A 26646-nucleotide genomic window follows, 5' to 3' on the forward strand; every position below is an offset into this window, starting at 1 on the left:
AATTGAAGAAAGTAGGCAAAACCACAAAACCATTCAGGTATGACCTAAATCAAATCCCTTACGATTATACAGTGGAAGTGACAAATGAATTCAAGGGATTAAATCTAATAAGAGTGCCTGAAGAACTAAGGATGAAGGTTCTTCACACTGTATAAGAAGGAAGCACTGATCAAGACTACCCCCAAGAAAAAGAAAGGCAAAATGGTTGTCTGAGGAGGCCTTACAAATAGCCAAGAAAAGACAAGAGCAAAAGGCAAGGAGAAAAGGAAAGATATATATATCCATCTGAATGCAGTGTTCCAAAGACCAGCAAGGGAGGAAAACAACAAAATGGGAAAGACCAGAGATCTCTTCAAGAAAATTCAGATACCAAGAAAACATTTCATGCAAAAATGGGCACAACAAAGGACAGAAACAGTATGGACCTAACACAAGTAGAAGATATTAAGAAGAGGTGGCAAGAATACACAGAAGAACTATACAAAAAAGAGCTTCACGACCCAGATAACCACAAAGGTGTGATCAATCACTCACCTAGAGCCAGACATCCTAGAGTGCCAAGTCAAGTGGGCCTTAGGAAGCATCACTACAAACAAAGCTAGTGGAGGTGATGGAATTCCAGTTGAACTCTTTCAAATCCTAAAAGGTGATGCTGTGAAAATGCTGCACTCAATATGCCAGCAAATTCTGAAAACTCAGCAGTGTCCCTGGTGGCTCAGATGCGGTAAAGCGTCTACCTGCAATGTGAGAGACCTGGGTTTGATCCCTGGGTCAGGAAGATCCCCTGGAGAAGGAAATGGCAACCCACTCCAGTACTCTTCCCTAGAAAATTCCATGGATGGAGGAGTCTGCTGGGCTACAGTCCATGGGGTCGCAAAGAGTCGGACACAACTGGGTGACTTCACAGCAGTGGCCACAGGACTGGAAAAGGGCAGCTTTTATTCCAATGCCAAACAATGTTCAAACTACCGCACAACTGCACTCATCTCACACACAAGCAAAGTAATACTCAAAATTTTCCAAGTGAGACTTCAACAGTACATAAACCAAGAACTTCCAGATGTTCAGGAACCAGAGATCAAATTGCCAACACCCTTTGGATCATCATAACAGCAAGAAGTTCTAGAAAAACATCTGCTTTAACAACTACACCAAAGCCTTTGACTGTGTGGATCACAATAAATTGTGGAAAATTCTGAAAGAGATGGGAATACCAGACCACCTGACCTGCCTCCTGAGAACCCTGTACACAAGTCAAGAACCAGACATGGAACAACTGACTGGTTCCAAATTGGAAAAGGAGTATGTCAAGGTGGTATATTGTCACCCTATTTCCTGTTTTTTCAACCTCTATGCAGAGTACATCATGAGAAATGCCAGCTGGATGAAGCTCAAGCTGGAATCAAGATTGCCAGAGAAGTATCAATAATCTGAGATATGCAAATGACACCACCCTTATGGCAGAAAGTGAAGAGGAACTAAAGAGTTTCTTGATGAAAATGAAAGAGGAGAGTGAAAAAGCTGGCTTAAAACTCCGTATGCAGAAAACTAAGATCATGGCATCTGGTCCCATCACTTCATGGGAAATAGATGGGGAAACAATGGAAACAGTGACAGACTATTTTCTTGGGCTCCAAAATCACTGCAGATGGTAACTGCAGCCATAAAATTAAAAGACACTTGCTCCTTGGAATAAAAGCTGTGACAAACCTAGATAGCATATTAAAAAGCAGAGACATTACTTTGCCAACAAAGGTCCATCTAGTCAAAGCTGTAGTGTTTCCAGTAGTCATGTATGGATGTGAGAGTTGGACTGTAAAGAAAGCTGAGTGCTAAAGAATTGATACTTTTGAACTGCGGTGCTGGAGAAAACTCATAACAGTCCCTGAACTGCAAGGAGATCCAACAGTCCATCCCAAAGGAAATCAGTTCTGAATAGTCATTGGATGGAATGATGCTGAAGCTCCAATGCTTTGGCCATCTGATGTGAAAAAATGCCTCATTGGAAAAGACCCTGATGCTGGGAAAGACTGAAGGCAGGAGGAGAAGGGGATGACGGAGGATGAGATGGTTGGATGGTATTACTGACTTCATGGACATGAGTTTGAGCAATGTCTGAAAGTTGATGATGGACAGGGAAGCCTGGCATGCCGCAGTCCATGGCATCACAAAGAGTCAGACACAACTAGCAACTGAACTGATCTTCAGAATGCACCCAAAATTAAGTCCTCACTTCTTCCCCTGTTACTAGCCTAATCCAAACCACCACTATCTCTCAGGTTACTACAACCATCTCCTAATTGGTCTGTTTCTCCTCTTGGCCCACTATCATAAAGCAATCAGAGTGACCCTTCTGAAAACAAGCCAAATCATGTCACTTGGTTGCTCACAACCCTCGGTGGGTGACTTCTCCAGGAGTTAAGAGTCCTAAACACTATCCTACAAACTCTTATTTGACCTGATAATCTCTGTGACTTCATCTATCCTTTCTCCTTGCTCTCTCTGTTCCAGCCCTATCAGCCTCCTTGTTATTCCTTGCAACATGATAAACAAGTTCACTTCAAGGTGGTTTTTGCCATTCTCTCTGTCTGGAAATGGTCTTCCCCCAGCTATCTGCGTAGCTCATCCCCTTATCAAACACAAACACTGCTTAGTCTTTAATGAAGTCACCTTAAAATGAAGTTTTAACTGTCTACTCTATTTAAAGCAGCAGCCTCCTCCTACTTGCTGTTGTCTCCCACAACAACATGCAACCCCATGGACTGTAGTCCACCATGCTCCTCTGTCATGGGATTTCCCAGTCAAAATACTGGAGTGGTTTGCCATTTCCTTCTCCAGGGGACCCTTCCTGACCCAGGGATGGAACCAGTGTCTCCTGCATTGACTGGCAGGCAGATTCTTTACCACTGAGCCACCAGGGAGGCCCCTCTCTCCTACTAGTGACCATCAAATTCCAACCTCACATCTCTTTTCCTGGTCTCTCTCTTCCCACTCAAATATCAGTTCCATGAAAGCAGGGATTTTCCTCCCTACTGAATAAACTCAGCCATTAAAATAATACCTGGCATTTAACAAGCACTTGTTGATAAATTTTCTACTTCTCTCTGACTAAGCAGCCCTTTTCAGGCCACATAAAGCCTACAAGTTCTCTGTTCACAACCAGGGAAACACTACATCAATTACTCATTCGACTCATGTCTACTTCTAACTTGAAATGGATAAGATACTGAGCTAATAAAATCCTCTCCAAAGAGGGCTGGAAGAAAATTTGGAGGTGATGGATATATTTACTGCGTATATTGCAATCTCTTCACAAATGAATACTTACCTCCAAGCTCATCAAGTTGCATACATTTAATATGTACAGCTTATCTCAATAAAGAGATCTTTAAAAAGACATTTAAAAAAAAAAGAATCTTCAAGTCCTGTCCAAAGGGTATGAACGTGAAAAGAGGAAGGAGTAGGTAGGCAAAACAGTTTTTTCAGTCAAACAAGTTCAACTCCCAGTCAAGAGGATTCTTAGGCAGATGACTCAAACTAAGTCTTATTATTCTTGTCTTTTCTGGAGAGCTTAAAAATGAACTCTTTAGAAAACAACAACTTTCTTGTTTCTCAAACCTTATTCAAATCCAGGTCTATCAGAGACTTCTCTGAAACAGCGTTAAGAGACTTTACCATTATATCTAAACTACAACCTATTTTATCAGATACCCTTATACAGAGGATGCCATCCATGTAAAATATAAATAAGATGTGGCTTTTTACAACTTTGCACAAATAAAGGCCACAAGACAATGTGAGAATGATGGCCTCTAACAGTCCATACATGTGCAATGTGGTTTTAACAGTTTGCTGACGGTATATATAGAGGTTACAATAAAGCAGACAGACACCATTCCTGAGGTTAAATATTGAACATATAAAGAATGTTCAAAACTCTTTCAAAGAAAGAGCAGTTACTGTGGACTGAAAATGCCAGAGATAATTATATTGCTAAATAAAATTTCAGCAAAACCTTAAATGATCTTTTCAGGCTCTGTAACGAAGATCCCATAGTAGCTAAAAAAAACATATAGGAGGGTCTGTACTCAGCATGAGTTACTAAATTTTCTATTAGAAAGTAAAGTATTTTTAAGATACTTTTAGTATAAAATATAGAAGTTATGAATATAAAATACAAACTAATGTTTCAAATATTGTACAAATACTCTTAAAGAATCATTTCTCACACATATGCTGCTGCTGCTAAGTCACTTCAGTCATGTCTGACTCTGTGCAACCTCATAGACGGCAGCCCACCAGGCTCCTCCGTCTCTGGGATTCTCCAGGCAAGAACACTGGAGTGGGTTGCCATTTCCTTCTCCAATGCATGAGTGAAAAGTGAAAGTGAAGTCGCTCAGCTGTGTCCGACTCCTAGTGACCCCTTGGACTGCAGCCTTCCAGGCTCCTCCATCCATGGGATGTTCCAGGCAAGAGTACTGGAGTGGGGTGCCACTACCTTCTCCATCTCACACATATAAATTATTTTAAAATCCAAGATGTTATGTATATTTTCCTCAATATTTGTGCATTATAGGTAGAGGTGAAGACACAGGACAAAATGTTTCTTCTCATGATTGCTGAAGCAATCTAAAACAAAGACAAAAACAGGCCCAGATAATTTAAATGACTTACCCCAAAATCACAGAGCTGGAAGAGAATCCGTATTTTCAAATCTAGTCCAAACCACTGGACTCACCTCCCATCCCTCTGTGCTAACTGGGTAAAGCAGTAGTATCAGTAATCACTAACAATCTTGGTAAACACGGTACAGTATATCATTAATAGTAGAGAGCATAGATTTTGCTGCCCACCATGCAGTGGAAACAGTGGCTGACTTTATTTTTCTGGGCTCCAAAATCACTGCAGATGGTGACTGCAGCCATGAAATTAAAAGACGCTTACTCCTTGGAAAGAAAGTTATGATCAACCTAGACAGCACAATAAAAAGCAGAGACATTACTTTGTCAACAAAGATCCGTCTAGTCAAGGCTATGGTTTTTCCTGTGGTCATGTATGGATGTGAGAGTTGGACTGCGAAGAAAGCTGAGTGCCGAAGAATTGATGCTTTTGGACTGTGGTGTTGGAGAAGACTCTTGAGAGCCCCTTGGACTGCAAGGAGATCCAACCAGTCCATTCTAAAGGAGATCAGCCCTGGGTGTTCTTTGGAAGGAATGATGCTAAAGCTGAAACTCCAGTACTTTGGCCACCTCATGTGAAGAGTTGACTCATTGGAAAAGACTCTGATGCTGGGAGGGACTGGGGTCAGGAGGAGAAGGGGACAACAGAGGATGAGATGGCTGGATGGCATCACCGACTCAATGGAGATAGGGGTTGGGTGGAGTCCCGGAGTTGGTGATGGACAGGGAGGCCTAGTGTGCTGGGGTTCATGGAGTTGCAAAGAGTCTGACAAGATTGAGCGACTGAACTGAACCGATGCCTAGATTTGTCATGCCTTTGCTAAATGCTTAAGTCAAACAACCTTGGGCAAAATTACTTAACTCCTCTAAATCTTTATTAAGAGGTTTCCCTAGTGGCTCACTGGTAAGGAATCCGCCTGCTAATGCAGGACATGTGGGTTCGATCCCTGAGTTAGTAAGATCCCCTGGAGGAAGAAATGGCAATCCAATATTGGAGAATCCTTTAGACAGAGGAGCCTAACGGGATACAGTACACAGGGTAGCAGAAGAATTGAATATGACTGACTGACTAAATAACAACAAACCTTTATTTCCTCACTTTTTTAATAACAACATCTATCTCAAAAGACTATCATGAGGATTAAATGCAAATGTTGGTAAATTCTGCCCAGGCCAGGGCACAGTATGGCCAGCCCTCCGTATCCATGGAACTCACAAATACAGAGCAGACTGTACTCTGGCATCTTATACAAGGGACTAGAGCACCCTCAAGGGCTTCCCTGATAGCTTCGCTGGTAAAGAATCCACCTGCAATGCAGGAGACCCCGGTGTGATCCCTGGGTTGGGAAGATCTGCTGCAGAAGGGATAGGCTACCCACTCCAGTATTCTTGGGCTTCCCCGGTGGCTCAGCTGATAAAGAATACACCTGCAATGCAGGAGACCTAGGTTCAATCCCTGGGTTGGGAAGATCCCCTGGAGAAAGGAAAGGCTATCCACTCCACTATTTCAGCCTGGAGAATTCCATGGACTGTATAGTATAATCCATGAGGTTGCAAAGAGTCAGACATGATTGAGCGACTTGCACTTCACTGAGCACCTGCAGATCCTGGTATCTGCAGGGGTCCTATAACCAGTCCCCCAAAGATACTGAGCGACTACTATATAATCCCTCACATGCTGACCATCAGTGACAGGATCTCTTGAACTCTCATCTATGGAAATCAAATGTCAGGGGAAAAAACATAGTTTTTCAAGCTTAGCAAATAAACAGCTAAAACAAAAGTAGCTTAAGAACACAACTATGATTCTGAAGCCCAAGAAGATAAAGTCTGCCACTGTTTCCAGTAGGCTATAGTCCATGAGATAGCAAAAAAGTCAGATACAACTTAAAGGACTGAACAAGAGCACAACTATGCTAAATGCAAGTCAATAAAATGTAGCCTTCTTTCAAAAACAGTATCCCCCTACTTCATATCGCCTATTCTTCCAGTGTCATTTACGTGACTTTAATCCCCAGAGCTCTGTCTTTGGTTCTTCTTTTCACTCTACACTGGGTCCGCGTGCATTTCCATTCATTATAAGGGTTACAACTACTATGAACACTACCAAGATTCTAAAATATATAAAGTTTTAGACTGGCAAGGGATTCTGGAGTCCCCTAAAACTGCATAGAAAATTTTGCAAAATTTTGTGTGTGCACTTCTTTTCTGGATGGTGGGTCAGTAGCTGTTACCAGATTTCTCTCAAAGAAGATAAATTAGTGGCTTACGTGTTAATTGCTCCCAAATCTATACTGCCAGCCCAGCAGTAATCCCAAAGTCTAAACTATGGTATTCAACTACCTGCTGGACATGCCCAACAAAATCCTCCAGACACAAATTAAATTTATCATGTCCAAACTTTCTGGTAAACTCAACTCTTCAAACCCACTCAAATCTTCTTTCTATATTCTCTAGTTCAGTAGTGGCCAACACAAACCACCTAGTTATACAAGCTGGAAGCATAAGCCTTAACTTTTCTTCTTTCCTCTCTCTCATCCAGTCATCAAGGGATACCAAGATCAGGCTCAAGAGATTTCTCAAACATGCTTCCATTCTTTCATCCTGAATACTGCTGCCCTAAAACTTTCTTCTAGATCACTGCAACAGTCTTCCAGGCATCATGAACTGGACTCTAATAACCTTTTAGAATCTATTTTCCTCAAAATCTACCCTTTAAAATAAAACACATGAGCATCATGGCCCTGTTCAAAACTCAGCTCCTATTAGCATGGGTGGGGGGAGGCAGTGGCCCTTTTAAAAGCAAACACAACCCTTGATGATCCAGTCTATGCCTACTTCTGTAACTTCATCTGTCACTCACTGCGACCTATCTTACATTCACTTCCTGCACTGTCATACCTCCCTTCCATACGCCATCCTCTCATCTTTATACACTCCTCTTCTGCCTCTTGATATCTTACATAGCTTCTGAACACAGTTCAAGTGTCACATTCTCCAAAAATCCCTCCCTGAAATCCTCAAGCAAAGCTAACAACTCCCAACTTTTTCATAACACTCAGGTTATATCTATCACTACACTCACATACTACTCCATAATTGATCCATTTACGAATCTTTTTCCTTCATTAGACTATGAGATACTTAAGGGATTATGCATTTTTCTTCAATGTCACTTAGAAGGCCATAAACAAATGTCTGGGGAGTGCTGTTTTACCTATGTTATACCAATGCAATTTTGAAAACACAAACATTTGAGTTTACTAAGCACAATGAAACAGAGAAATATTTTAATGTGCTTATCTAGTAGTATAATTTTAATTTTAAAATAATCAACTATCCTTTTCAAATAATGTACAAGCAAAGGATTCTCAAATTTCACATATCAAGTATTTTCAGATTTTCCCATTCACCTAACTAAATGCTTCAGAAGGATGTTTAATCATTAATTTTATCAATTAATATTAACTAGGAGAAAAATTGGAGAAGGCAATGGCAACGCACTCCAGTACTCTTGCCTGGCAAACCCCATGGATGGAGGAGCCTGTAGGCTGTAGTCCATGGGGTCGCTAAGAGTCGGACACAACTGAGCGACTTCACTTTCACTTTTTACTTTCATGCATTGGAGAAGGAAATGGCAACCCACTCCAGTGTTCTTGCCTGGAGAATCCCAGGGACAAGGGAGCCTGGTGGGCTGCTGTCTATGAGAGTCAGACAAGACTGAAGCGACTTAGCAGCAGCAGGACAAAAACAGTGGATAAAAAAGCTCTTCAGGAGGAGTCCACAACTACAATCTTCCTCTAAATCAAGTAAGTACAAAAACAATACACCCAAGGGAATACGCTTCAAGTGCAGGTTCCTACATGTTTTGGTCTTGGCATCAGTGAACATGTCAACAACAGTGGCTAGATAACTACACTAGTGATGAATTGATGCATGAATGTCTCACCCATCTTTGATAGAGAACACAACTTTGACTGTTAGCGAAAGTTAAAAGAACTAAATGTTAAACTCTGAAGTCATCAACGTTGACCATTAAAAAACACCAGAGTCATTTAAAAGCCCTAACATTTTAAAGTAATTTTCCAAATTATTTGGGTAGAATTTAATCCCATTGGAGAAACCGACTTACTCACACTGCAATAACTGCAAATACACTCAGGAAGGAATGTGCTAACAATGCTTCAGCAAAACAATAAAATGCACACACACACACCCTTATATACACATTTAATGTTTGCTAATTTTAGGTATATGGAGCTTCCCAGGTGGTTCGTGGTAAAGAATCTGCCTGCCGATGGAAGAGACACAGGTTCAATCCCTGTGTCGGGAAGATCCCCTGGAGTAGGAAATGGCAACTCACTCCAGTATTCTTGCCTGGAGAATGCCATGAACAGGGTAGCCTGACAGGCTACAGTCCATGGGGTCACAGAGCTGGACACAGACCACACACAATTTTAGGAACATACTGCATGCTTCCCCAGCAAGTTCAAGTTACAAAGTGTTCAGCAAAATAAGTTCCTTTAGCAAGTAAAGAAAGGTTTAATGAGACCTCTTAGAAACCAAATTAACACTATTTTTTTTAAAGTGACCTTCAAACAAATAAAATATTTTTTAAAAAAAGAAAAAAGGGACTTCTGACTGTCCAGTGGTTAAGACTCAAGCTCCCAATGCACAGGGCATGGCTTCGATCCCTGGTTGGGGAACCAAGATTTCACGTGAAGTGTGGCCATAAATTATTTTTTTTAAGTGACCTCCAAAGAGTAATAGAAATAGAAAACAAATAGTGAACTTTATCCCCCTACCTGTACCCAATCCAGGATTATAGTGTCCTCACTAGTAAGTATAAATAAGAAAAATAACACTAACAATCTCTTTTCTTTCACAAACATCTCTGCCTTTTCATCTACATTAAAAGATATAAAAACATAACCTTCAAAATGCTACATTTAAAAGGATGTCTATTATATACTCACACATCTTGAAGGTTCTGTAATTACTGAGAGCTGGAGAACTGCAGCATGAGGCAATTAAAACTAAAATGAAGAAAACTGTATTCTTCACATTCACTACACACAGAGGACAAGAAGTCTTTAGTCCCCCGTGAATAATTTTCAACAAGAAATATAGAACAGGGTGGGTGGGGGAAAAGGGTGAGAATTTCAAATTCCAGGCAATTCAGAATGACACAGCTAGAAAAAAATAAACAAGGAAAAATGCTTGATCTTAATTTTGAGCTTCGGCTTCAAAAAAAAAAAATGTTGCTTTGGCACAAATATCTGAGGAATGGCAATATTCTAGACAAATACAACTAAAACTATAAATTTTGTAAGGACATTCCCTCCCAGATTATAAGCATCGCAAAGTAGTACCAAGCCTGTTCTCTTATTTCACTGTATCCTTTTTAATACATGTCATGATGCCTAGATAATTTGAAGGCAGTCCCGTTAAGAGTTAGTAATAATGATGAATCTTATTTGATGACCTATAGCTACACAACGACTTATGATGTCTACAATAATCCCATTTGCTCATCACTTAATCTTTAAGTATTCTCAACCACAAAAAAGATAGTCAAAGATCCAAGCTTTGAGGAAAACAGAGCAGTGGGACACACTCAGACTATAGGCAAGTTATTTAAACTTTTCAACTTCACTTTCCTCATCTGCTTGTAACAAGAGAAATGAGAGAAGGTGGTACATTGTGTAGCAATTAAGAAAGTTTGTGAAAGTATCTGACGTATAACCCTTGCTCAATAAATTCCTTTCTTACAAAGAAGAAACACACAGCCTTCTGTGCTGGAATTGTACTACCAAATGTAATGACTGATGTCAAGGAAGGAAAGCTAGATTATCAATTGGAAAAGCACAGCAGCCTGAAACAATACCATGAAATTACAAATTAAGTCTGATCTACACTCAACTGGCATCTAACATCACTAAATTACAGAACAGTAACATTTATAATGAGAAAGCTAAATCAACAGAAGGTTCAATTATTATAATCCGCATTTCAGTTCTCAATGAGTAGGCTGTTCAAAAATCAATTTAAAAATTTGAAGTAATTTCTTTCAAAGACGTTAAGTTTTCAAATTAGCCTGTAAAGTTCTGTTAAGTCACAACTGACAACGAGTATGAACAATATTCTTTCAACTGTTACCTCTGTGAGTGATGTTATGTGAAAAAATGTATATCTAACATTTCATAGTCTGATAATGACCACAACAAGTAAGATGCAATTGTTACATATTCTCACTGTGTCAAGAAGTCTGTCACTATCCTATTGGTGCTTCTTCTCTGATAAAGACATGTTATTTGGCATTCTAAAACATCTTTTATCCAGAGAATACAATATTTATATTCACTAGAACTCTTCAAAGACTCTCCTTGTGAGAAGTTATTATACCTATGAGATCAACAATTTAAAATAAAAACATTTCCTATTTTCTTAATATACCATTAAATCCCAAACATTAATAATAAGAGGTCATGAGTATAAACTAGCTCTTTAAACATCTATCTGGAAAACAAAAATAACAGAAAAGCAAGAATCATGTATTTTGGATGAAATCTCAAAGTAGTAGTAGCAATACTGCAGACAGAAATACTTCACGTCTAAATGCATGTCTGAGTTTCATATTTCTATCCTACTATCTAAAACTATGAATTTTAATTAAAAAATGACAATCCTTTGTTCTCTGTAGCTTCATCTCTAAAGTTTCTTTTAGTGGGTAAACCCAGTTTTTCTAAAACTATGATATGTGTGGGCTTCTCTTGTGGCTCAGCTGGTGAAGAATCCACCTGCAATGCCCAAGACCTGAGTTCGATCCCTGGGTTGGGAAATAATGCGTACAGCTGTATAAACGGTTAGACAATAACAAATTAGTTTACACCAGAATAAGTTACACATAATCCAAAGAGGGGAAAAAAATGAAAAAGTAAAACAGTATAAGCTGCTACAGTTACTTAACTTTGTCTTTGAATGACTAACTATAAACCAAATGTGATAATGCAGCAAAAGGCCTACCTCATAAAATTATTACAAAAATCTGACAACACATCTCAAAATTTCTCTAAAATACCAACTTACACAAAAAGAAGTATGTAAGAACATAATCAACTTTTCCACTCCTTTATATTAGCATTTAATCATCATCACTGAAACATACCATTCTTATTCTAAAGAAATTCTAAAGCTGAAAAGACAGGTGACATTTGCAACATCACAGAATGTTCTAGGGCACAGGAGAACACACCAGCTTTCAGTTTCTAGACTGAAATTTTAAGAACAAAAATGAGCCTAAGGAAACCCCAATTTAAAATCTCTTAATTTTACAAATGAAGAAACTGAAGCTAGGGAGTTTATCCAAAATTATTCTGTTAGTTAAAGCAATGAAGGAATCCCTGAGTCCTGAGCTACGGATCCTTCTGTTAAACCATGTTAACTCAAATCACCTGAGTGTCTGATACTACAAAATTAATTAATAATTAATAGGTTAATATTAACACCAAATTATCAAGGCTACATGCTTTTTTTTAGTTTGGCCTAAAGAGTTTTTAACCAGAAACCAGGCTTTTAAGTCATGGTTCTTCAGTAAATTCAAGACATGAGTATCCTCTGGGTAAATCACCCTCTCCAGTTCTCCGCGTCCCCCATCTATTATGTAAGATCTAGAACAGATTCTCTCTAAATTCTTTTTAGCTTTTAACAATTAAAATATGAAAACAAATAGGATCAAATTAATTGTTATTAGACTAGAGATCTTTTCAAGAAAACTGGAGCTATCAAGGGAGTATTTCATACAAAGGTGGGCACAATAAAGGACAGAAACGACAAGGATCTAACAGAGGCAGAAGAGATTTGCTTCCAAGAGGTGGCTAGAATACACAGAAGAACTGTACAAAAAAAGGTCTTAAGGACCTGGATAACCAGAATGGTGCACTCACTCACTGGAGCCAGACATCTTGGAATATGAAGTCAAATGGGTCTTAGGAAGCATTACTACAAACGAAACTAGTGGAGATGATGGAATTCCAGCTGAGCTCTTTCAAATCCTAAAAGATGATGCTGTTGAAGTGCTGCTGCACTCAATATGCCAGCAAATATGGAAAACTCAGCACTGACTACAGGTTGGAAAAGGTCAGTTTTCATTCCAATCCCAAAGAAAGGCAATTCCAAAAAACGTTCAAACTCTCATTTCACATGATAGCAAGGTAATGCTCAAAATCCTTCAAGCTGCGCTTCAACAGTACATGAACCAAGAACTTCCAGATATTCAAGCTGAATTTAGAAAAGCCAGAGGATCCAGAGATCAAATTGCCAACATCTGTTGGCTCACAGAGAAAAGCAAGGGAATTCAAGAAAAACATCTACTTCTGCTTCACTGACTATGCTAAAAACTGACTGTGTGGATCACAACAAACTGAAAAATTCAAGAGATGGGAATATCAGACCACCTAACCTGCCTCCTAAGAAACCTGGTCAAGAAGCAACAATTAGAAACGGACATGGAACAGTGGACCAGTTCAAAATTGGAAAAGGAGTACATCAAGGCTGTATACCGTCACACTGCTTATTTATCTGCAGAGTAGACCATGTGACATACTGGACTGGATGAATCCCAAACTGGAATCAAGACTGCCGGGAGAAATCTCAACAACCTCAGATGTGCAAATAATACCATTCTAAAGCAGAAAGTAAAGAGGAACTAAAGAGTCTCTTGATGAGGGTGAAAGAGTAAAAAGGCTGGCTTAAAACTTAACATTCAAAAAACTAAGATCATGGTATCCAGATCCATCACTTCATGCCAAACAGATGGGGAAAAAGTGGAAACGATGACAGATTTCATTTTCTTGGGCTCCAAATCACTGCAGACAGTGATTGCAGCCATAAAATTAAAAGATGCTTGCTCCTTTAGAAAAGGTATGGCAAACAACACATACTAAAAAAAGCAGACATCTCTTTGCTGAAAACAGTTCATAGAGTCAAAACTATGGTTTTTCCGGTAGTCACGTATGGATGTGAGAGGTGGACCATAAAGAAGACTGAGAGTCCACGAATTGATGTTTTCAAATGGTGGTGCTGAAAAGAACTCTCAAGAATCTCCTGAAGCTGTCAATCCTAAAGGAAATCAGTCTTGAATAGTCATTGGAAGGACTGAGGCTGAAGCTCCAATACTTTGGCCACTGGATGCGAAGAGCCAACTCACTGGAAAAAGACCTTGATTCTGGAAAAGACTGAGGGAAGGAGAAGAGGCAACAGAGGATGAGATGGTCGGATGGCATCACCCACACAATGGATATGAGTTTGAACAAACTCTGGGAAATAGCAAAGGACAGGGAAGCCATGTCCTCTACAAAGAGTTGGCCATGACTTAGCAACTGAACAACGCTCATCAAAATAATACACTTCTTTCATATCTCATTTGCACATAGCATGAAGAAAAGCAAACTATTTTAAAGTATCTGATCCTTGTATTCCAAAATTCATACACTGTTTAACCTACTTCTTAGTATATTCTGAGACACAAAAAATTATCTATAAGGTATTTAAACACATTCCAGCACTCTTGTCTGGAAAATCCCATGGGCGGAAGAGGAGCCTGGTAGGCTGCAGTCCATGAGTCGCTAAGAGTCGGACACAACTGAGCGACTTCACTTTTATGACTGGAGAAGGAAATGGCAACCCACTCCAGTGTTCTTACCTGGAGAATCCCAGGGACGGGGGAGCCTGGTGGGCTGCCGTCTATGGGTCGCATAGTCAGACACGACTGAAGCGACGCAGCAGCAGCAGATGGTAAAGCATCTGCCTGCAATGCGGGAGACCCAGGTTTGATCCCTAGGTCGGGAAGATTCTGGGGAGAAGGAAATGGCAACCAACTCCAGTATTCTTGCCTGGAAAACTCCATGGATGGAGGAGCCTGGTGGGTTACACTTCATGGGGTAGCAAAGAGTAGGACACGACTGAGTGACTTCACTTTCACTTAAACACATTAACCTCAAGGAATCACTTTTTAAAATGTTTAACAAGATAAATTTCTAATAACTGAAAAAAGTCTAAAAATGTGTCCTATGAATCTTCAACTTAAAAAGCAAAGTGTTAACTTAGAAATACGTCAACTAATGTATCTTTCTTATAGGCTATTATTTTGACTGCTTTATTAAAGTCAATACACACTAGGACCCCCTTAAGCAATATAAAATAGTCAAATTTTACTGAACATAGGACTCCATTGAGTCAAAGTTCTTAAAACTTGTATCTGAGAGGTACACACACTTTGAATCTAGAGAGGTTTAAACTTACAAAAGCTCCTTCCAAGACCTGGAAACTAACTCTAAGTTCTTTTTATACAGAGAGTACTGAAGTGTATAAGCTTCAGGGGCCCTGGATCCACCCCTGGGTAATCATTTAAATGGCAAGCTTAGAATTAACTTCCCAATATATTCCTGTTAGGAAAGTAAATATTTCAGAAACTAGAAAAATTTTTTTAAAAAACAGTACTTTTATTACATATGGCAAGGCAGTTTAGTTGCTAAGTTGTGTCTGACTCCATGCTACCCCATGGACTGTAGCCTGCCAGGCTCCTCTGTCCATGGGATTTACTAGGCAAGCATACTGGAGTGGGTTGCCATTTCCTTCTTCAGAATCTAGCAAGTTTTTGACTGAATATAATTAAGGTAGTGTGATGTAATGGAAAGAACATGAATTTCTGAGTCAGATACACCTGGGATCTGAATCCCAGCTCTGCCCTTCTGCAGGTGTATATGTAATACACATTATTTTACTAGAAATGGCAACCCAGTCCAGTATTCTTGCCTTAAGAACCCCATAGACAGAGAAGCCTGGTGGGCTACAGTCCATGGGGTCACAAAGAGTTGGACATGACTGAGCGACTTTCACTTCATTCTGAGCCACAGGACAGATTTAAAACAGTTCAGTTCAGCTGCTCAGTCATGTTTGACTCTTTGCGACCCCACGGTCTGCAGCACAGCAGGCCTCCCTGTCCCATCACCAACTCCCGGAGTTCACCCAAACTCACGTTCACTGAGTTGGTGATGCCATCCAACCATCTCATCCTCTGTCATCCCCTCCTCCTGCCGCCCTCAATCTTTCCCAGCATCAGGGTCTTTTCAAATGAATCAGCTCTTCACATCCGGTGGCCAAAGTATTGGAATTTCAGCTTCAACATCAGTCCTTCAGAAGTAACATCTAAAGACTGTTGTGAGGATTTGAGATAATTACAGTTCAAAGAGCCTAAATCAGAGCCTAGCACAAAGTAGACATTCGACATGATGCAGTTATTAATCTTATAAAGCAACTTCTCATACTATTAAACTGAAAAGCAAAGGGGGAAGAGTTTTTCATTATTACTTTCAAGAGGATAGGGAGAAGAGGCTAAGTATTGCTCAGTTAAGAGCTGCTTCAGATAAGAATGACTTGCAATCAGTATGTTAAAGCATTCCTCTTAGAAATGATGGCTTGCTTTTACAGAAAAGCATCTCTAAGGAATCTTGTATTTTCTTAAAGTAGGTAACAGATATCTCTTGAAGTCATTTGCTTAGCCATAACCTTTCTCATCTAAAGAGCAAACTCAGCTCCATGCTCTACTCAAAGTTCACTTAAATAAATGAAAGTCAAATTAACAAATTTTATTTTCAACTTTAAAGAAAGAAAGAAGGAATGTTTTCTTGTAGCAAAAGGCTCTGGATTAGTGGTTAAAGCAACTTCACACTCTGTTCTCAATTTCTCATTAATGGCATCAACTTGGGAAAGTAGGACTCTCAACTTTAAAAATGCTGGATTGCTCACTGATTTCAAAACAACAGAGAACTTTTAAAAATGAAATCTTCTATGCAAAGAATACAAAAATGGCTCTAAATGGCTAGAGAGGGAGATTTCTGAAGATACCCACTCCACCCCTCTTAGGCTTCCTGGGTCCTAGGGCTTCCCTGGTGGCTCGGATGGTAAAGAATCCGCCTGCAATGCAGGAGACCTGGGTTTGATCCCTCGGTTGGAAAGATCCCCTGGAGGAGGGCATGGCAACCCACTCCAGTCTTCTTGCCTGGAGAATCCCCATGGACAGAGAAGCCTGGCGGGCTACCATCCATGGGGTGGCAAAGAGTTGGACACGACTGAGCGACTAAGCACAGAGACGCTGTAATTTGATAATACCTGCTCTACATGAACACACTACTTTTATGCTTGAAAATACTAACTTTATGATTAAAAAATGATTTTCGCAGTCTCAGTGATGTTACTGTTTATTAGCAAGCACTTTCTAATATTATTTCTTTTATTCCTCACAATTAATCTGTGAGAAAGATTGCTATAGTGCCCATCTAAAAGATGGGAAAACGAACTAGAAAGAGTCTGTCAGCTCATTCACTCAATATTGTTGGATGTTACTGTAAAGCACTGACAAAGATCAATACAAAGAGCCCTGCTGCCTTCTCTAAAGAAAATCACATTCTAATAAAGGAGATACTGACTATTCTCTGAAGATGGGGCTATGAAAGGAGATGGAATGGTAGTTACCAGGTAGAGAAGACAGAAAAAGGAACATCTTACTTCTCTGAGACCCAAGGGAAGGAGTTGAGAATAAGTAAAGATACAGGTTAATGAATGAAATTGAAAGAGATCAAAGCTGAAGGTACTTACACAAGATAACTTTAGTAGTTAAGCTTCCTGAAGAAGAGAGAGAAGAGAATTCTCAATAAAGAGCTTGAGGACAATGACTAAAGTTTGAAATAGTTTCAAGCAGGAAAAAGGGAGCCGGAGCTCACAGGGACACAAAAAATTGCCCAGAGGCACTGAAAAGTCCAGCAAGGTTAGAGACCACAATCTTGGAATTTTCTCCAGGAGTGCCCAATAGTCTTAAAAAATATGAGCAGTGAAGACAGATGAATGGAATGGTTCAAGATGATTTTTGCTGATATTTCTGGCCTTGCCCTGGGAGACAACAGGAAAGAAGTGGCAACTGGTATCAGGCCCCACAGCCTGGGAGAATGAAAAGGGTCTTCTTGAGATCCCAGGGCACATTTAATGTGAGAAGAAAACAAGCAACACGTAGGATAGAATAATTCAATAAGAACAGGTTGCATTTATTTATAGTGTTTATTATGTGCCACTTGTAAGAACTGTGTATGTATTAACCCTATCCTTACAACTACCTGATGAGGTAGGTACTATTGTTTTCTTCTCTTTTACAAGAGAAAACAGGCAGAGGTTAAGTGATTTGCTCAAGTCCTACATCTAATAAATGAAGGAGCTAGGACAGAATGTAGTACGAAGTTTTAAGATTTCTAAAGTAGCGGATAACAAGTTTCAAGACAGAGTGAAGACCACAGTAATAGACAAGAGGCCAGATCTGTCCCATCATTACTATTTAGTACCAGTAGGAACACACAATAAACATACATTAAAATAAATGAATGAATGTCTGCCCACACGCACTGTATAAAGTTACAATTTAAACTAGAGAGAATATCTGTAATGAACGCATGCAAGTCTTCAATGACTGAGGGAGCATGTGTAAGAGGTTAGGAGACAGTCATAGGAATCACTCAAAGAATGGTACAGAAGGGCCCAAGCCACAAAAGTGATAGATGCGGCAATCATTAGCATCTGGGCCCAATGATTCACGGATTCTAAGGAAATAGGACACCTCAATTCAAGAAGATAAGCCTGTATCCTCAGGTCAAAGGTAAATTTCAGATGAAAAGAGGGTAAAGAATTCCCAGAACAGGTAGAGATGGCAGATGGTAGTCAATCTGCCGTGAAAGAAGGGCCTTACCGGGTATGGTTAACTGGCTGGGAGGAAGAAGTCATGGTGGAGGGAGTAAAATGTAGAGAAAGCTAGTGAACATAAAAGACTAGGCTAGCAAGTAAGTCTTCTGACACGTAATCCAAAGTAACTGCCAATACACACCTACATCTTTACTTTCAAGTCACTGTTTTAGGAGACTAGGCTAACTAACGTTTAAGGAAAAGTGATGATCATTAATGACCTACAAATTAAGGCTTCACTTACAGCTGAAAAAGAGTTCAAGTATTTTGGAATACTCCCAGAATCGACTTAGCTAAGTCATCGATTCCTGCGGTTTGGCTTCAAGGACTAGTTTCTCATTTAATCAATCATTCACTAACCATCCACACTGTGTCTAACACTTCAAGATTGAAAAGGGGATCTGGTATAAACTTCGGGCAGGAACCACAACCTAGTTCATGAATGAAACAAAAAAAAAAAAGAGGGTGGAAGAAAAGAAGGAAGGAAATAAAAACAAAATGTACTTTTAGATAAACACTTAATGTACGTATCTGGAATAGCAAATGGCAGCTGGCTTGCCTGGAGAATCCCATGGACAGAGGAGCATGAGGGGCTACAGTCTAAGGGGTCCCAAACAGTTGGGACACAACTGAGCAACTAACACTTACTTTAATGTATATTAGAATGTACACACCAAGTGTGTACTCCTTCAATAAAGTTATCGCAGAAAGGTTATACACTTACCCCAATGAGTAACTATCAATATTGTATTTTCTCTTTTGAATCTACCCCCACCCTACAAGAGCCAGTGGCATTCTTTGGAAACACCCCAGCAGTATCAAACCCATATACTTTGAGACTGATTTCTTAATGTGGTCCACAGACTGAATCTGTAAATGGCAACCCACTCCAGTGTTCTTGCCTGGAGAATCCCAGGGACGGGGGAGCCTAGTGGGCTACCATCTATAGGGTTACACAGAGTGGGACACGACTAAAGTGACTTAGCAGCAGCAGCAAGCTTCTCAAACTATAAGTTCTAAAAATGTAAGTACCCAAAACTGGCAGCATCACTAGAATAACAGTATAGCAAATAAAATTACCTGCAAAACTAACCTTCAATTTAACATATAAATTGTGGCATGAGTGGTCAGTCGCCTAGTTGTGTCCAACCCTGGTGATCCCATGGATGGGAGCCCATCAGGTTCCTCTGTCCATGGAATTTTCCAGGCAAGAATACCGAAGTGGGTGCCATTCCCTTCTCCAAAATGTGGCAGAATCATGACTAAATATTGGTATAACAATTTTCCACTGTGTGTTAGGTCCTGTTCTAATGCTTGACTCTCTATCTCACAACAGCCATGTAAAGTCCTACAATCTCATTTTACAGAGGAGAAACTGAGGTTAGAAGTGGTTAAGTAACTTGTTAAAGATAACACAACTAGAAAAAGGTAGAGCTGACATTCAAACTCTGATAGTGTATGAGCCCATACTCTTAACTATTATGCTCTCTAGTCTCTTTACTTTTTAGTCAGGTTTCTAAAACCTATGCTGAATACTCTAATGTAAAACTACATGAAAATTCCCTACAGACTACCCATAGTTTTACTCTTTTAAGTAGGCAAAGAAATACAAATTAAAACATTCAAGTACTATTTTTTCACCTATGAAATTAAAGATATCTTATCTAAGACACTGTTACAGGGTAGAAGTACAACCTTGAGAGATATAATTAATTCCTAAAGCATTCACTTTAGAGCCAGACTGCCTAGGTTAAAAAGAACCTTAGGTTCTGCTACTTCCAAGCAAAGTGACCTTAAGCAAATTACTTAACGTCTCAAGACCTCTTTTGTAAAAATGATGATAGAATCCTATAGAGTTATGCAAATTAAATTAGTTTACACATGCAAAGCACAGAGAGCAGTGTGTGGCACATTATAAGCATTCTGCAAGTGGAACTATTATTATTCCTACCTTTCTGGAGGTCAATGTGGTTGGTCAGTGTATCAGTTATGTTGAGTCGAGCAACTCCATAATCTTAAGTGAAAAAGTGAATCTGTTTAGTCCCTCAGTCGTGTCCAACTCTTTGCAACCCCATGGACTGTATAACCTGCCAGGCTCCTTTGTGCATGGAATTCTCCAGGCTAGGAATACTGGAGTAGAGAGCCATTCCCTTCTCCAGGAATCTTCCCTACCCAGGGATTCAACCCAGGTCTCCTGCATTGCAGGCAGATTCTTTATTGTCTGAACCACCAGGGAAGCTCCTAAATAATCACAGTTGCATTGTTTGTAATAGAGAAAGCATGTATTCACTGGAATCAATTAAACCTGTCAGCAAGGAAATGGATAAGCCAAAGCACTGCAGAGTATTAGGTAGTGATTCAAAATCATGTTTTTGATATATTTAATATGGAAATAAATGTATAGGAAGATACTGTATTTTTTAAAAGGCAGTATATAAAAAGATGGTACCTCAATTTTACTGTGTGCTTACACATGTATGAAAGATTATAAGGAAACACATCAAAATGTTAATATGGCTTACTTCCAAGTGGCAGGGTTACAGGTGATTATTACCTTACTTAGATGTTCAGATACTAAGCTATCATGAATATGCATCACTTTTATAACTAGAAAAGCTACTAAAATGAATTCATAGTTTTGCTAGACTACAACTGAATAATTTTCACAATATACTTATAGACATTAACTGTAATTCATGTTTTAGCTCAGTGATTTCTTACCAGTAGCACCTTTTTTGTTGACTTTATAATGATAAACAGGAACTATAATGAAAGTTCCATTATTTAAAGCTACAAACTGTCCAATAACTTTTATAAAAATCTAGCAAAACTGCTAACACCAAGATTAACAGCAAAATTTTTTTGCTGTTAAGATTAACAGATAATTTTTTTCCGAATAACAGCAAAAAATTATCTGAGGTCTCCCAATTTATAACACAATGGGAAGATACACTATTTTTTCTATCCTTAATTACATAATCTTGTTGAAATAGAGAAAACACTATTATTACCTAGCTACATTTAATGAATGAAACTTTCTCTTTTTCATTTGAATGAACTTATCGTGTGACTATTGTATTATTTAACAAGTCAAATTCTCACATTATACTCTATACTATTAAAACTGTTTCAAATTCAATAACTTCAGTACTAATAATTTGGTGGTAATAATTTTCTTGGCTCCTCAGAACTGCTTTCTAAGACAATACAAAATAGACACTTTATAACTACTGTATCTTTTTTATTTTTAAGCTTCTAAAGCCTGTGAGGTACTAACTATAACACAGCTGGCTGTCTTGAAACCATTAAATACAAAAAAAATCAGTCTAAGTGAAAGCAATACTTTAATGAATGCTATATCTCCATAACATCCCTATAAGAAAAAACTAAAGAATAAAAAACAAACCAGGCTTAGAGGTTAATTCTGCGCCCTGTGTGATTTGCGAAACTCTCATTCAATCTCTCTGTATGTACAGTCCAGGTAGTTTAGGCAACAGCTGCTGCTGCTGCTAAGTCGCTTCAGTCGTGTCCGACTCTGTGCGACCCCAGAGACAGCAGCCCACCAGGCTCCACCGCCCCTGGGATTCTCCAGGCAAGAACACTGGAGTGGGTTGCCATTTCCTTCTCCAGTGCATAAAAGTGAAAAGTGAAAATGAAGTCGCTCAGTCGTGTCCGACTCCTAGCGACCCCATGGACTGCAGCCTACCAGGCTCCTCCGTCCATGGGATTTGCCAGGCAAGAGTACTGGAGTGGGTTGCCATTGCCTTAGCTACTTACTCTAAATAAAAGAAACCTATTTTGAACATTAAAGCTGTTCCCTTAAATCTAACAAATAACACTAGAGCTAGGAGAAACAAAAACATTAACTTTCCCTCTTGTCCTTAAATTCTTGTGCTCTTAAGTATTTAACAACATAACAAATGAGTATCAGTCATTCTGTGGGTTCCATTTAACAATAACTTCTCTAATTGTCCATGCCACACAGGTGGTGCTCATCTAGAATTATTGCATGCACATCACAGCCAGAGATTCCTTATCATGACTGAGGATGCTTCTATAAACCAGTAAGTGAAACCATTTTCAGAAAATGTTCTAATGAAAATCACTTTCACAATTTGTCTCCTAAACTCTGAAGTCTAAGTCAAAAAAGGCAAGTCAGAGGAGAGACCAGTATTCCCATTCAACCATATCCCCCCCGTCCAATACAACCAAGCTTTTCAAGCCCATGCGGACAAACTACCCAACTACAGTACAGACAGTGAGGAATGACTATTACAAAGGTAAAAACAAAAAGTTCACCTGACAGCAACTAATCCTACAGAGTGAAACTGAAGCACAGGAGTGAGACACATGGCAACAGCAAGGAGATAAGGGCAGGAACTTCTTGGGACAGCATTCTTTGGTCCAAAGCCACAGTTTCCAGGAGTTTCACAACTACAGCTTCCTTTCTTAAAAAAGTTTTGTGTCCCCTGCTGTCACTGTGGGTACCAAAAAACTCCAAAAGATGTGAGATGCTATATATGTTGTTCATTGCAGCAAAGTTTACAAACTGGAATAAAATATTTCCTCCATCATCAATCTGTTACATACAAAAAGCTCTTCATTGTTTTCTGTCTTAAAAAGAACCAACTTCTCAGAACCTGATTTTACTGATGAGACTACAGCTGGGGTAGGTTTACACATTTACAAAATATCCTGTACCATCACTTACTATTTTGTAAAGATAACAAAACAATCTTCAAACATATTTTTATACTTTTTCACAGATCAGTTTTATAAAACACTCTGAAAGGAGTATTTGAGGCCTCTGCTTACACTACAATTTCCCTTAGAGTAGCTGTTATCTCAAATGGTAAAATACAGTAGTTTTAAGTGTGCACACATGAATACACACAAAATATTTTCTTTATGGAATAACAGGCATTTATTACTTCTGACTTGCAATCCATGCAGACTACAGTTAGGTAAATGACTGCTAACCTGGAAGGAAAAAAAAATCTGAAACTCTTAAGTATTCATTTACCAAATAAATCACTGAAATCACACCACTGAGGTTTTATGTAGCCATCCTTAATGAAAGTTCAAAGAACTATGATTTTTTAATTTACATATTAAAAAAATGCAATGGTTCTCATTGTAGGAACTGCTCATGAGTGATGTTAATACCCATGAGAAAATTAAAAACTCTTAGACACTTTTAAAAACTAGCAGATACTAAGTACTGAATATCAAACACTAGCTACTTGCAAACTTCATTTAAGGATTTTAGAGACACTTAAGAGGGCAACAAATTACAGATAAGAAAAGGTCTGAATTAGTTCATGATCATAATGCGCCTGAAAAAGAGAGTCAGTTTCAGTGCTGTGTGGTAACCTGTCACATACTCTGATACTCTTTAGCTAAAAGAACAACAAAATTCTCTCCCACAGCTTCTTCCCAACAATACAAGATCCAGAAAGGAGGGATATCGTTCTCTGAAGCTATACTGATACATCCCAAGACCCCAGAACAGTACCTGGCACACAGTCCTCAGTACTTCCTAAATGAATGAAGGAGTGGAAGAACAGGTAGGGACAGGCAAACCAAGAGATCAAAGAGTTGATTACACATAGATAAAGATAAAGCTGATTAATCAGAATATCCACAACAGTGAGTTGATGTCAAATGTGAGCTATTCCACCTTTTAACAATAATCTGTATTAGAAGTCAGACTTCAAGAATAGCAAACTTTTCTTAAAAATGTATAAAACTATTTGAAATTCTGAATAATTCTAGATTCTGCTCATTTAGTAGGAACTGATTCAGTAGGAAAACTATCACTACTCACAAATTCATAAACCCAGTTCACTGTTTATCATTATAAAGGAAAACGTGCAAGTGAACTTCACTAGTGCTCTTCTGTCAACATTTGTTACTTTCTTTGTACTTCCTCACGATTACTTAGGGAAAAAACTTCAGACATTCAAAATCCCTTTAATGTGCATTAAAACATCTAACTCTCCTGATTATATCCTATCTTTATTTACATAAAGTCCGAAGAGTCTTCACATAGGTATTAACATTTTTATTACCATCTGGGAATTCTGCATCAGGTGTATTTTTTCCTTCTAAATTTTAAGAATTCAGGGAGGTCCTCAAGTTCTCTAGGTCGGTTTCTTACTCAACTAGGACAATTACATTAATCTTTCCTCTAAAGTGCGAACTGTACTTTAGAAAAAAGCATGCTTTAAGAAGTGAATACAAACCCTCTTCACCGCCCCCCACCACTCAATATAACGTGCTTGTGATTCTAAGACAGGAAACCACAGCTTCTTCTCTAGTTTTCCTGGTTTAAAATCTTCTATTCAATTGCTAGTTTGTCCACCTTGACGTCTACCTGTTACAGAAGCGACATGAGCAAGTATGTCCAGTTTCTCTGTCCCAAGAGTACACTCTAATTGCTTGCCACTGGCTACCTGATTCAGATACGACAACCAAAGTTATACCATATAATACTAAACACCGCAGGGGTATGACTTAATTTAAGGCCAAAAAAGTTTCTAAACAAAAATACTTTTGCTGTCACTAAAAGCTAGAGTAAAGCAACTCACGGTGGTGACTACTTATTCTTTTGGGCTTCCATGGCTAGGAAATGAAGAACCAATCGTCTCATTTGTTTTGTCTTACTTCCCCTTGAGTGGCTAGGCCATTCCTGCACAGGAGAGTTTGTAAAGTGCATTGGAAGGTTGCGGATGAAAGATTCTGTAAACACACCGACGTTGTTAGTGTATTACTACAGAGCATTACGCGGAACGTCTGTCACCGCGTAGAGAGTAGGTGGACGGCGGAGCCCTTCCTGGAGAGGGGAAGAGCGGGAGAGGTCCGTCCCCGGCATCTTTTAGCAGGCCATCCTTTAGGCATGGTGATTTTTTTTCAACTGCTGCGAAACCTCACGTGAAAAGTTACACACACGCCCCACACCGGGAGGACGTAGACGGTCCCGGTCCCTGCAGGGCTGGGAGTCCCGGGGACCGAGCAGAAGCGAGGTGCTAGGGGTTGGGCCTACAGCCCAGGAGCGCGGCGAGGTGCCGGGACCGGCCGAGGGGCCCCGGCCGCAGCCGACGCCCGCGGGGCGACCGGAGGCGCAGCTCCTGGGCGGGGGCGCGGCGCCGGCCTCGGACGCCGGGGGCGAGGGGAACGGCCCCGGAGGGCGGCCGCGCCGGGGCCCCGCGCCACCCCGTTGCCGGGAAGGCTCGCGCCCCGCGGCCGGCGGCGTGGGGGATGGGAGGCCGGGCCTGCGGCCTGTTGGGGGGGAGTTCAGCCCGGGCCTCGCGTGCGGCTGTCGGCCGGGCCCCCCGACCCAGGGTCCCAGGCGCCGAGAAGAGACTCACCGGAAAGGCCCGGATCCGCATCTTGGTGTCCTTCCGGCTGCCCGTGCCTTTGCTCAGATTCGACATGGTGCTCGTCCCCTCCCCGGCGGCGGCTTCAGGTCGCACTCCGAGGCGCCGGTGTCACATTTAAGGCGGGCGGGCAGGCGAGGGGCGACGCAGGGGGCGGCGGCGGCGGCGCGGCCCCCGGGCTGGGCTGGGGAGCTGGCCGGCCCCTGGGCGGCCGCGGCGGGGGCAGCGGCGGCTCGGTCTCCGGCGGCTCGGGCTCGGCTGGGGGACTGCGCTGGCGCGGCGGCTCCGCGGGGTCCCCCTCACGCCCGGCTCGGCTCCCTTTATCGCGCTCCTCCGCGATGGCGGCGGCGGCGGCGACGGACAAACATCTCACTGCGCAGGCCGAACGTCCTCCTCCTCCTCCTTCTCCTCCTCCGCCTCAGCGAGACGAGATCCGGCCCAGAGGGTGGAGGGGGGAGGAGGGAGGGAGGAGAGCCGGAGAGTGGAGAGATTGGGGGGAGGGGGGAGGACAGGAGGGGGAGGCGGGCGGCCGCGGCAGGAGGAGGGGGACGCTCAAATCTCGCGAGAAGAGGGCAAGCCCGCTTTCCCGGGTGGGGCGGGGCGAAGCCTGCGAGCGGGAGAGGGCAACGGGAGAGGAGGAAGGGAACGGGGATTTGGGAAGGTGGGCCGGCGGGGCGGAGAGGTAGGAAAGGGGCGGGACTGAGGCGGGAGGAGTGAGCTGACTTTTTGAAAGAGGAGCGTTGGAGATCGGATCCTGGGTGAGGGGGCTGCTGATTGGTGGAGCGCCGGGCGAGGGGGCGGGG

General features: G+C 40.8%; 1 protein-coding gene across 2 annotated transcripts in view; it reads right to left on the reverse strand.

The window, feature by feature from the left end:
- Positions 1–25941, reverse strand: part of CUL3 (cullin 3) — a 105701-nt gene extending 79760 nt beyond the window's left edge. Inside the window, exon 1 of one of the 2 annotated variants that reach the window (XM_068967170.1) lies at positions 25835–25941. In XM_068967170.1, coding sequence (XP_068823271.1) covers positions 25835–25900 — 66 coding nt within the window. In that variant the 5' untranslated portion in view covers positions 25901–25941. The remainder of the gene's footprint in view (positions 1–25834) is intronic. The other variant, XM_068967171.1, reaches the window with a different exon arrangement.
- Positions 25942–26646: the final 705 nt, after the last annotated feature.

This window comes from Capricornis sumatraensis, chromosome 3 (assembly GCF_032405125.1).
Source record: "Capricornis sumatraensis isolate serow.1 chromosome 3, serow.2, whole genome shotgun sequence".
Lineage (NCBI taxonomy): Eukaryota > Metazoa > Chordata > Mammalia > Artiodactyla > Bovidae > Capricornis > Capricornis sumatraensis.